The sequence below is a fragment of the Porites lutea genome, chromosome 1, assembly GCF_958299795.1.
Source record: "Porites lutea chromosome 1, jaPorLute2.1, whole genome shotgun sequence".
Lineage (NCBI taxonomy): Eukaryota > Metazoa > Cnidaria > Anthozoa > Scleractinia > Poritidae > Porites > Porites lutea.
The window spans coordinates 46349042-46361934 of record NC_133201.1 but is presented as its reverse complement, the minus strand read 5'-3'; the positions used below and the strand labels follow the sequence as shown (position 1 = coordinate 46361934).

At 37.5% G+C, this 12893-nt stretch overlaps 3 protein-coding genes across 4 annotated transcripts in view; 1 reads left to right on the top strand and 2 right to left on the bottom strand.

Annotated features, from left to right (window-relative positions):
* LOC140952824 (NADPH oxidase 1-like) overlaps window positions 1-668 on the bottom strand; it is a 29248-nt gene extending 28580 nt beyond the window's left edge. The window contains exons 1-2 of one of the 2 annotated variants that reach the window (XM_073402278.1): window positions 545-668; window positions 305-406 (exon numbers count right to left, since the gene is read on the bottom strand). In XM_073402278.1, the coding sequence (XP_073258379.1) occupies window positions 305-349 (45 nt within the window). In that variant the 5' untranslated portion in view covers window positions 350-406; window positions 545-668. The other variant, XM_073402287.1, reaches the window with a different exon arrangement.
* Window positions 669-1119: 451 nt separating this feature from the next.
* Window positions 1120-5556, top strand: LOC140939084 (DEAD-box ATP-dependent RNA helicase CshC-like). Its single transcript, XM_073388643.1, has 4 exons — window positions 1120-1999; window positions 3306-3575; window positions 4165-4373; window positions 4944-5556. The coding sequence occupies exons 1-4, from the start codon at window positions 1163-1165 to the stop codon at window positions 5380-5382; spliced, it is 1755 nt and encodes a 584-aa protein (XP_073244744.1). The 5' UTR covers window positions 1120-1162; the 3' UTR covers window positions 5383-5556.
* Window positions 5557-10286: 4730 nt separating this feature from the next.
* Window positions 10287-12893, bottom strand: part of LOC140952816 (sorting nexin-12-like) — a 5907-nt gene continuing 3300 nt past the window's right edge. The window contains exons 3-5 of the mRNA XM_073402268.1: window positions 12200-12263; window positions 11099-11159; window positions 10287-10598 (exon numbers count right to left, since the gene is read on the bottom strand). Coding sequence (XP_073258369.1) covers window positions 10493-10598; window positions 11099-11159; window positions 12200-12263 — 231 coding nt within the window. The 3' untranslated portion in view covers window positions 10287-10492. The remainder of the gene's footprint in view (window positions 10599-11098; window positions 11160-12199; window positions 12264-12893) is intronic.

The following is a 12893-nucleotide window of genomic DNA, read 5'->3' as shown; positions in this document are numbered from 1 at the left end:
ATGCAACTGTTAGTGAACGAAGCAAAATTGACTGGTTTTGTGGGCTAAGAATTGTGCTACTATCTAACAGGTTTTAATTTCAAAATTTCCTTTCGGGCCTGAAAAGTTTCCAGGTCTTTCCAGAAACAAATTGACTGGAGCTTCACTAATTGACGGAAGCTTAACTATTAGCTCCAGAGCTTAAATTTTGAGCAAGCATCAATAACTATGAAAAGACGTAGGCAAACGCTTTCAAGATCAACATAAACAATAAAACTGTGCACAAAGATGTAAGCTGATAAAGCTTCAACAACATTGTACCTACCAGAAACAAGTATCGTGAAAGGTCGTTTACTATACGAGAGGCCATTCCGTCAGGTTGTAAATTCTTTAAAGCTCTTTGTCAAAGGATGAGGCAAAATTGTCCCTAAAAGAAAAAAAAAATAGACAAGATTAACCATTGTTGACGGATAATAGTGCTGTGAAAAAACGCGAAACCCAGCAGAAGTCCCGCACCGAAACAAAGACGAAGTCCTTCAAACAGAACGTAATGACAAATACGTACCCAGTGCGAATTACATCTGCTTAAAAGAGGAAAAACTAAACTGATCTTTCACAGTGGTTGCTCACATTCTGTTTTGTCACCAAGCGAAAGATTATTTATATTGCATTGTCTATGAGTTCCGCTATTGAGCTAAGAGACGCACGGTCGCGTTTTTGCTTGACGCGTTTTGCATAGTCTCCTCGCGAGGCTCCTGGCGAGGGGACCTAACAGGAACATACAGTAACTTGATCTATCCCATCAATCAATCAATCAATCAACAACTTTATTTAAGTGTCTAGTCTTCTAGCTTGCCGTCAGGCCTACTAATCGGGGACACTATGAATAACAGATCCATGATCGAACTAGCGCTAAATATTTGCACTTTACAGAAAGTTCCTTCCAGAGAATCGCCTAGTTTTCATTCAAAAATGAAAGAAAAGATGGCGTTAAATTAAAAAACCCCCGCTTCTGTGATTCCCGCGCTCGGACTTCAGTTTGTCCCACTCTTTCCCCTCCCGGCCCTAGTTAGTTATATCTAGCTAATATCTAGCTGGGGCCCAGTTTACCCCACGACGACAAGAACGCCTTGTGAAAACTTTCGCGTGCACGTTGAACAACTGTCGATAGAGGTCTTTTAAGATGCAAAGTTTTATTTTAGGAAGACTCCGGCTCCAGCGACTCACTCCAAAAATTGTTCCCTTGAACCTTAGAAACTACGCTCGCACTTTTGCTTCAAAGGAAGTCGAAAATCGGGACGAAGATATTGGCATTACTGGGAGAAGAAGGCGTACCAAAAATAGATCCAAGATCCATGCTTCTGACCCCGATGACGAATTTATGCAGATGTGGAGCACAACAGAGGGGTACATTCAAGATCAACTCAGAGAAGTCACAAAGGGCGTCAAAATGTCCAGACGAAAGTACGTGAAAGTGAATCGACCTAATGTTAGCACACTGCCCCTTGCGAGTGAACTGACGTTAGACGAGCGGAGTAAATTGCTAGAAGATGATCCCTCTGTGGATTTTAGAATCCCTAGAGCAGAAGATTTTGCAACTCTGACCCCCGTCTTCAAATCGCTGACAGATGAGGAAAATTTCGAAAGTGTGGAAGAAAATGTCTTGAAAGTTTCTGAAGATAAACCTGAGATAGGATGCAATGTTGTAGACACTTCAAGAATTTTTTCATTCGAAGACTTTAATCTTCACCCAAAAATCATAGAAAAGCTTAAAAAGTATGAGATTATTAACCCAACACCTATACAAAAGCAAGCAATACCACTGATCATGAGTAGCAAGAGCATACTGATTCAGTCTGAGACAGGATCTGGCAAAACTCTAGTATTTTTGTTGCCTGCTATTCAGGATCCTGGGAAAAGTTTTGGTACAGTGATTGTGGTGCCCACCAGAGAACTGGCAAGTCAATTGGTGTTTGAGGCTCATCGGTTCCTTGGAAATAAGACTGTGGTGGAATCTTTTGTAAGTGGGAACTGTCGGTTATCATTAACCTTGTTTATACACTGTAATACAACGAACGCCAGTGGTAAGAGATGCTTAGGCATATTTTGCTTATTGGTACTTTATTTTGGTGGGTCTTCAATTTTGCATTTTTTGTGATTGCAAAAAATATCACAAAATTTAAGACCCAGAAATAAAAATCCTCACGAAATTTAATACCCAAACAGAAAATTCAAAATATCACAAGAAAAAATGATTTTAAACATGTAATATAATAATTATCCAGACTTTGTATTGGCAAGTACACAAATTATTACATGTAAAGTTTACTTGTGTCTTTGGTTGTGAAATAACATTGATTTGCAAAGATTTCACTTATGACATGGAGAATCATAAAAAATATTTTAAAAGTTCAGATTTTGTTGCACATTTTCCTCTTGAAATCACAAAAATAAGACCCAGCAAACCCTCTCCCACCAGAATAGTGAAAGTACCAATAAAGATAAATGCTTAAAATTTTCACAGGGGAGGCATTTACTTATTTTCCAATTTTCCCTAAGAAAGGATGTGCTGCTGAACAGAGTATGATTTTAGGTAGCCTGCGAAAACAGCCCTTTCTCCTCGCTCCTGGTGGACGTTTCACGAGGAGGAATGTCTGCGACTCAGCGACAGAAATTCTATACTGAGGACGTAAAGCAATGTTTACATAAGAAATCCGGTAGTCATGGGGTTCCAAATGCAACTTTGTTCAACTTTATGTTTCTCTGGTCCATTTTGGTAAAGTGTTGTGTTCATCTGCAAAGGAGCTCCAGCAAAACTCAAATGCTTCTTCTGAAGAGGAATATATTCCACAAATATTGACTGTTTTGTTATAGATTCATCGCATTTACTTTTGACCTTTGTAGCCTTTTGTCTTTTGTCTGTCATTCATAAACAATCGCTAAAACAATGTAACTTCTCCGTCGTCCAATCAGCACTTATGACTGGATTCCGGACAGATCTTACGTCATCAGTATGGAATTTTTGTCGCTGAGTTGCAGACGTTCCTTCTCGTAAAACGTTCTTAGCGGCGTCAGGAGCAAGGAAAACGGTTGTTTTCGCAGGCTAGGTTTTAGGGTATTTTGTCTTAAGCTGGTTATAGGACTGCACTATTCTAAATTTAGTGCCCGAACCAAGTGTCTGTCTGAAGATTTTGAACAATTAAAGGTCCAGCTGGACTAGTGTTGGGAATCAGTTGAGATTTCAGAAATAAAACAAAGTGACAATAAGAATTCATTATGCAAATAAAATATAATAATATTATAACTTGTCACTTTAATCTTACTAGGTGAGTGGTGTGGACATGGCTAAACAAGAAGCAAGGTTAAAAGATCGAACCAACAGGCCTTTGATTGCCATTGGCACTCCAAAGAGACTATTGGAAATCATTGACAAGGATCCTTTACTTGTACACAGAACAAAGAGACTTGTGATTGATGAAGTTGACAAAACTCTTTTACCCCTTAGCAAGCGGGTTTCAGTAAAGAAGAGAACTCTACGAGAGAACAATCCCAGGCCTGCCAAGCTTCTAGTGGAGAAGATAAAAAAATACTCAAGGGTAATTATAAATTAATACAGTGAAATCTATATTACGTAGACCACACAATTTTTTACGCAGATACCCTCTAGAAACTCTCTAGAAACTCTACTAGAAAAATCTGCCAGTTTTTCAGGATCCATTTTGAAAAAGCATTGCTTCCACTCTCCACAAAAACAAATCTTAAAAACCAAGATTATTGATTTCTGGAAAGGAAACTACCATACAGATGTCTGTCAAGTAACTTTTTGATCAAAATCCAAATTAATACTGGGAAAATACACCCCCAAATTCTGGTAGAAAACCAATATTTCAATCTCCAAAACACCTTCTTGACCTCCGCATCAAGCTTGATGAATAATCTTTCAGATATTAGCAAAAACCCACTATGAATGGTCATCCTCCTCAACATCATCATTCTGATCCACATCATCATCATCATCGATCTTCTTCGTCATCAAAGTGATTTTTTTTAACTCCTGGCAGCATTATTTACAATGATCTACAGTGAAGGGACATCTTCTTGTTCAGTGACTCAATCACCCCTCCGCTAGCTTTCTGACAGAGATTCAAATTAATATTGATTAATTTTACAACTGTTGAATGTTAGGTCAGGCCAGTTCAGCTTATTGGAGTGTCAGCTACTGTGAATGATGAACTGAAAGAAGACTTGTCAGAATTGGGTTGGGGAGATCATGTGACAGTCATTCAGTCCCCTGCATTTGAGGGAAAGCGCCGTAGTGTTCCAACCTGCATCAAACATCAGTATGTTGTCTGTGATGAATCTTCTGGAAGGTCAAAAGCCCAAACTCTTGCAAGGTAATTAATGAACTTTAGTGATCTGGCATGTAGAGTTGATCACTGTCAAGTTGAGCTCTTCTTTCTGTCTAGCCACCATTTTGCCACACTACCACTGGTTCCCCCGCAAAAGGATGTCTGAGAAATGACTACCAGAATTTTCATACTGATGACATGTCATTATTTAATTGATAGACAGCACTTTTCATAAAATATAGGCTGTACCCAAAAGGCTGATCTTTTGGAATTATTATTATTATTATTTATTATGGGGTCTTTAGAGTTATAATGTTGCTCCCTGTCACCACTCTAAATCACTGTAGGTTCCAATGTTCAGGCACATTGCCTATGGTAGAAGTGGAAAGCGATTGATGTCATGGGCGAATTAACGGTTTGGCCGAGGGGAACGCGGCCACCCCTTTTCCTGTGAAATTTTGCATTATTTGTATAGAATTTTCAGTAAAATAATATTTATTTTACTGTGAATTCTTTAATAGTACCTTTAGAACTGGCAAGTGTCCCGGACACCCATTTCCAACTTTCTGGATCTGCCCCTGAATGTAAAACTTTAACAAAATATATTTGTTTCAGGATTTTCAGGGAATCAAACCAGAAGTCTGCCCTTGTGTTTATCCACCGACTTCACTCAGTGGACAGTTTTGTTTGGGAGTTAAGAGATCTGGGTTTAAATGCAGTCGCTCTTTACAGAAAAGTGGCAAACCAAGATCCCGAAGAATTTGAACAGTTTCTTATGCAGTTTCGTACTGGACAAATAGACATTGTTGTTGGCACTGAAGAAACCGTAAGGGGTTTGGACTTCAAAGACTTAGATCATGTGTATTTAATGGAAGTCCCAAAAAATATTGACGAGTACTTACACCTTGCTGGAAGAGTTGGTCGTCAGGGGAGACCAGGCACAGCAACCACTTTGGTATCTCAAGGGGACCAGAGAGAGGAACGAAGAATTAGGCTGGAATATCGAAGGCTTGAGTTGCCTTTTGAAGAAATTGTTTTGGATGAAAGTTTTTAAATAAATTACCTTCGCTTGATGAATCTGAGTGTGTACACATGAAAAAAAACATGTTCTATTAATGGGGTGGCAAACATGACATGTTTTGCTGTGAAACATTAATTTAAGGTTTGACAGTCATAAACCAAATGCTACGCCAAAAATATGTTAATTGATCAGCGTTAGGGAAAGTTCATTTAATATGACAAGGGGTGGGGGGGGATGAAGATATTGAAACTCGAAGCTTGAAATTTTAGCAGCCCCCCTCGCAAGCGGTTCAATTTTTTAGGAGCCCCCTCCTTGGTAGTCGAAAAAATTTCAGAGCCCCCCCCTCCTCCTTCAATTCCTTTGCTCCCCTGAAAAAAGATCGCTAGACTGTATTAAATATATTTACCGTTATTGTCTTCAATGGTTTATACCATGACAAACTTGAGATACAGTTGTGATACAATTTTCTAAAGCATTTTTGGGATGAACAAGAGTGTAATAATTACTGAGACTACATTTGTTATATCTCTATATAGCTGAGTTGCACAGGTCATTAAATTGTTGAGTTGAAAACCATCCGATCTGTATGATGATGTCATGTGTTGGTTTTGAAGTATACAAATTTTTGGAGCCCCCCCTCAATATCTTCATCCCCCCCCCCCCCCTTGTCATATTAAATAAACTTTCCCTTATTTAAAAATGACTTTTATTTTATTGGGAACAGATTGCATTATTGGAGTAATTCCAATTATTTTAGAGCAAAATATGGAAATTTTCTAACAGTAGCCTCATTCTAAGTTGGTAACAAAATGTTGAATACTAACACACCATTATTTTCCTTCACAGCTGTTTTTAGGCTCATCACGCAATGTTTGTGAAAAGTACACACAAGAAATGTGACACCATTAGTGGCTGTTGGCTTTTGTTGTTTGTGCTAATGTGCAAGAGAGTTTTTCTCCATAATTTTTCAGGAATATTTTTCATTCAAAAACAGCACACAGGGTGGTCACTAAGGGCCGGGGGCCGGAGATTTCCCCCGGCTACTCAGAGCATGGCCGCCAGCTACTTTCGTGTTAAATTAAACCAAAAGAGCACACCTTTGAAACACACAAAGACTATCCATCAAACTAAATGCAAGTTTCATCTGCAGTGGGTTTAAGTAATTTTGAAATACTCACGTACAAAAACTAAGAAATGTCAGAAAAAGACATCTGACTTAGATTTGGTACTGGTACACACGCGCGACGGCAACAAGAATGTAATACGTTTATAGAGTAAAACAACTAGTTTGCACGTGCATCACGCTTTTTTGTACATTTCTTTGCCGTAACTGCACGACTGCAACGTGAAAATGCCTAGTTTCACGTTTTATGGAGGACGTAAACAAGCGACGACAAACTTTTCTTTCTCTTTCTAAACTTGAGTGCGGTCCCAAATACTCAACTCCTGGGAAATTGGCCTAATAGCTATTTTCAGCGGATTGAAATAAATGCGACAAAGTTGGAAAAAACGCCAATTCATTTTAAAAGTGCCGTTTTCGCTGCCGTCACCTTTGTCGATGCTTAAATTCCTTAGTTTCAACCGTTGTGTCGGCTTTGTGTTGAACATGTCGAAGAAGTGGCAAAGGAATCTGCGCTCTTTGTTCACAAAAGACCCGAGCAGATCTCTGTTGACATCAGAAGTTGAGGCTCCATGATTGCTTGCAACTTCCCCGGCTACTTACAACAAATACCCGGCAACTTGAAATCTTAGTGACAACCCTGAGCACACTAGCTTTAAAAATTATTATTTGAACTTTTAAGAAGTTCTGCAAACATCTACTTAATACTTGCAATTAATTTTTTGTTAAGCAAACACACACCACAGGCGCGGATCTAGGATGTATACTGACTGATTTTCTAAACGAGCACCGAGGGCGCACGCTTTTTATTTCGGGGGGGGGGGGGGGGAGGATCCGGGGGCATGATGCCGTGGGAAAGTTTTATAGATTTTAACTCCCCAAAGTCCCCTTTCCTGGGTTTCTTATTCATTCAGGATATTGGCCAGTTCCATTCTCCTCGGAAAAAGCCTTGCAACTTGGAAAGTTTATTCTTCATTAAAAGTATATCTTTTATGTAAAATCTGACCGTTTTCCGTAAAACGGTGGAAACCGGTGTGGATCCGCGCCTTCACCAGGTCAGATGCTTCCAGCCACCAAACAGTCACCTACTCTTTACACAAACATTCATCTAGCTATCACCCTTCAAACTTCAAAATGTTAAAAGAGCTGTGTCATGAAATTCAGCCAAATTAGGAAAATACAAAATGCCCATTAAATTAAGAGAAACATAAAAATAACCACTTAAAACTTTAAAGGAAGGTTAAAATAACATAACAGAAACAACAGATGTCATGGATGGGCAAAACTGAAGAAGATTAAAATGAATTGACATTAGGATTTTTGAAAACTGTTCAGCCTAACAGTTTTTCAAAGTTGATCCCTGCTGCTTGCAACTTCAAAAATAATGCTCAGGAGACATATTTGTTTGTCTCGAATCTCTGATTTTGTCATTTACATGTAATTTCTTTGCTTACTTTAAGTTCCACAGCGATTCAGGGTGAGTAATTGGCAAAATTAAACAAAATGAATGGGACTGCCATAACACAGCCCCTTTAACGTCATGTTTACACCCAGTAAGAGCTTTTTTTTTGTCACATCTCCATGCTTAAATGCAAACAACAGTATAATTATATGTAACAAATTAATTAGACAAAGTGAGACAAAAAGAGATATTATATCAAATAAAATTTATTACATACAAAATGAATAATATAACTGCTTTGATATTGTAGCCAGTTAATCTATTACATGTATATAATATACTTACAGTATGTTAAAAACGTTAACAATATTGTTCCTAATAGAGAACTTTTCATTTGGCTTAGCAAACACTTCAATCAAAGTGCACCACTCTCAATATTTGGACAAGCCTAGCTACTGCCACAACACATGTAACCATCAAAATGGAGGGAAAATCTACTAAATTATGTAACCTTTTAACATGCCAGCCAGTAAATATCAGCAGGAAAAATCTTCCATTTCTGTGGTGCCTTACTTTAAAGTTGCTATTAGGGAGCTTCTTATTTTGGACCAAAAATTAATTCTGCTCATATGAATTGATTCTCTCTATCAAAGACACCAAATTGTAATCCCAAAGGCATCTACTGTCAACCCTCCAAGTTAAAGTTTTTGCTTGTCGACCAAATCTTTTGGTTTAGGGAGACGTTTTTTTACAAATCAAGTCACTAGCTTCAAAATTTTAGGCACCACGGCGACTAAAATAGTCACATCTTGGAGGGTTGCCTGTGGAAATATTTTGATTGTACTATTAAAATTAATGTGCTTGACACATCACATAACAATCTAGGATATACACAGCACCACATTATATAATTATTTAGCTTTTGCTTATGTCAGATGCACATGCCAAGGGACTAGAAAAATAAGGAGTCATAAAGAGATTATGTTAATCACCATCCTGTTCTATTCATTTCACTATAACTGGGGTGAAGAATGTCACTGAAGGCATTGTATAAAGGTTCACCATAATATTATTATTATTTTGTTGGGCATTGTGGACTATTTTGCAGGCTAAAATGTCAATGGGCAAAAAGACAATGCCAGAAATCTGCACTTCTTTTTTACTATTCTAAACAGTCTGATATCCACAAAAAGCTTTTTTTTCGCCAAACAAAAATGCCACCCCTTTATATCAATCACTTGGACCTAACCAAACTGGTGCGAATAAAATTGCAAAATCATGCTCTCATTCCAAACTACTTACATGTAATCAATTATTAAGTATGAATTTTCCTAAAAAATTTATCTCTATAACCATTTCAGTCCTCAAGTCAACAAACTTTTTCTTCACATTTTTACCAGAACAAACTTTACATTGAACAGGCCTTTCCACAATTTTTTTCTTTTTAAAGTTATGATGAGGTTCATTGGGTGAAAATCTGCTGACACAGCTGAAAAGAGTGCAGCAGAATGTGTACATCTAAAGTGAGCAAAGATTAGCTCCCAAAGTTGCAAAATTTTACAGACATTTATTTGTATAGTGAGGTGCAATTTGGTGCCCTCCAACATTCAAACATCTATAAAATTAATTTTTGTAACTCTGCAGAGCTACCTTTTCATTCGTTTTCAACATATCACCCACAAATTGCTTATTTTACCATTTAATTAGGCTCTCTTTTTAGTGTTGTTGACAAATGTTTACTAACTGGTCCGTTTCAAAAGTTGAAACAACCATGTACGGGTCTATGTTGCAGGTCAAAATCAAATTTAGGATTAAATTAGGATTTCTTTAACCTCCTGATCAGTTGATTTTAAATTTTCTTTTATCTCCTAGCCCTTATCAGTGAGATGCCAACCTCTGGAAATCTAAAATCTGGACTCTTTATTTGCATTACCACCCCCCCCCCCCACTGAATATCAACGACAAACCCGACCCCGACCCCCCACCCCCATAAGCATAATTCAATCCAGTCCCTAATCAGCTTAGGACATTATATGAAATCATACATGAGGTACAGACCATCACAATGCGCTTTTATGATCGGAATGGCAAAATAACTCTGTCTGTGATGAAATTCATGCGAAAAAGCCCCAGAAACTGAACTTTGAATCAAAGAAAATTCCAATTATGGGAGAAAAAAAAGGGAAAAATTCCAAATTAGAGCACAGACAAGCTCACAACTTGATTTTATTCAGGAGATTTGGGAGACCAGGAGGTGGCTCTTGATCCGGGAGACTCCCGGATAATCTGGGAGAGTTAGCATGTATGTTATCATTCATGAATTAGGGCTAGGAGACAAAGGAAATTGAGAATCAACCTAGGTAAAAAAAAAAATTACCTAAATTTAATTTTGACCTGTAACATCACTGACTGCTGTATAAAATTATTATGTATTATTTTTATTTGAAAAGTTAAGAAATTTTTCTTTTTTTGTCATGCAGTCTAAACTACTATTTATATTGTAAATGCAAAAAAAAAAAGGGTTAATGTTGATTACTTAAGGACTGATACGGTAACTTGACCATGAAGTTCTTGATTGAAGAAAAAGTCCCTGCAAAGATTTGTTAAATTCCAGCTTACTTTCATGTGGTTCGGACCTTTCCTGGAACATAGTTTTTATCTATAATAGGATCCGTAAGAAACATATGCAAGCAGCGTTCATTTTGAGCCAGGGGATGTCCAGATACCCTACAAACAAGATGAAGGAAGAATACAGCATTTAAAAAAAAGATCTAGGATATCTCTACTAAGCTCTAGGGTGCTAATTTGTTCCATTGGAGTTTCATTTCCTCTTGTGACTACACTTCAACTTTAATTTGTTGCACTTATAATTCTGAGTACAAGGAAAAGGAATTTTTCAAACTTTTGCTACACAAAATTCAGCTTTAGTGGTATTTTCTCCCAGTTGTGACTGAAGTACAATGGTATGCAATGTTTCGTTTACTATTCACAGACTTGTTTAACTTGCCACCAGTTCAGACAACGGAAAACAACAAAACAACTCATCCAAACACAGAGTGCTCACTGGTTTCGCTAAATCTAATAGCCAAACCAGTTTTCATTTTTCTTTTTTTGCTTAAGTTTATAGCAATGAATCTGAGACAAAAGGATTAAGAATTTACCTGATTAAAATGGTTTTACACCAAACAAAATTTTTAACCAAAATTTTAAACCCTGTTTTTAAACACCTGTTAACAAATGCCTCTAATCCTTGTCTTCTCTCCTCAATAAAATCATCTTCAAAAATTCCTGAAAGTAACAGTTGATTGAGTTCACTTTTTATCACAACTACTATCATAATAAACTTCAAGTACATGTACAATGTAGAATGAAACCCTTCCCCTAGGGGGTCTTTTGTTTCTTTTTGGTGCTTACATGTACCAGCTTAACTATGTCGTAGGGTGTGTAAGTCCATAAACAGTTTAGTAATAAGACCTCACAAATCAACTTTGCTTTAATTTATAGGTTGCAAAAATGTTTAAAGCATTCACTTTCAATTTCATTGACAATATCAGGGCTCTAAAAAACTCCAGTCTGGTAGTCCAGGACAAGAAGATTATATTATATTTGCCCATTAGGAAGACGTTCCAGACAAGTCATCCTCTAACAAAATAATCATAAACTCAAACAAGAACTGGCCCCAGGCAAGCAATAATGCCTGAGCTGCTTGCCCAAAGGACAGTCTGCAATTTAAGTTTTTCTTGAGCCCAGCAACATTACAACAACATTTCAACAATCACACATACAAATTGTTATTTGGTTTACTATTCATTACTAGTAAGCACATGTCCTCTCAGGGAACTGTTTTTTAATTCCTTGAGGCGTGGCCCTAAAACATTAGGTACTGATACTGATACCAAAATCTGCAATTTAGACCACAAAACAAAATGACGAGCGACCCCTGGCCTTTTACTCCCAGGTCCCACCTTAGCTCGTGGTATTGATTAGCATCCAATTTCTCCATCTTACAATATCAATGAATAATCAAATCAACAGGTCACAATCTGAACAGCCCACGTTTGATATATTAAAATTCTAACATGACCCCAAGCTAGGCTTTCTGGTCATATTTCTATATTTGGTTTGGTTTTCTTTGTGCTCAAGTCTCCTCTGGGGATTGCAAGACAATGAAATCGTGAAAAAATATTTGCAATTTTATCCCTTACACCTCAGAGTCATGCTAGAATTTTAACATATTGAATGTGGGCCATTGAGACATGTCATTGTATGACATGCAGACCTTTTATTAGAAAGGTATTCGGTGTCATGTTTGAGCTGTCTGCACCTACCATCATCTCCTCTAAATGGTAACTGCTTCTTAAGTGCATCGCCTGGAAGCGGAGGAACCACAATCTGCAAAAATTACAAATGGGCATGGTTGACACTAAATTTGTGATGCTACAAGTAGGGGATGAAGGAAAATGAGTTCCAAAAATATCCATGCTCTCCCTGGAGAAGAAATTGGACTCAAAACAGTTCAAGCGTCTGTGAAGCTTCATTGGAATTTCCTCAAGGAGGGGAGGTTACAGAACAAATCCTTTCCCAAAGGGCAAGCAATTTTTTTTTTAATTTTTCATCTCACCTTGATAGCACTAAGATCAGCAAAGCAATGTTAGAAGGATGATTGACAGATAACTTTATAGGTGAAAATATGTTTTTATGGTGCCTGAATAACCATTAGAAGATGAACTTACATGCAAGCAAAGGGCCTATAATTGTGCAGGAATACTCTTTTTTATGGTCAAACATAGCTCTGTTCAGTTACTGTATGCTTTAGTCCCAAATATATCAATAAGCATGGTGTCTGCAGCTGATATTTTCTGAGAGCCTACATTCTGGTAATACAGTCACCTTGGTATGACCCTTTGGTGTCCTTATTAACAACAGTGTTACATTTACGATGAAGTTTAGAATTAACAGAATATGAATCATTTGACATCAATTTTTTGGGAGCTCAAGATCTGCTTTGGATTTGATAGCACC

Bases quoted from the DNA above. Each gene is read 5' to 3' on its own strand.
- LOC140939084 (XM_073388643.1), top strand. From the start codon at position 1,163: ATGCAAAGTTTTATTTTAGGAAGACTCCGGCTCCAGCGACTCACTCCA. The intron at 2,000-3,305 runs GTAAGTGGGAAC...TAATCTTACTAG, and splicing joins AGACTGTGGTGGAATCTTTT to GTGAGTGGTGTGGACATGGC. The intron at 3,576-4,164 runs GTAATTATAAAT...GTTGAATGTTAG, and splicing joins AGATAAAAAAATACTCAAGG to GTCAGGCCAGTTCAGCTTAT.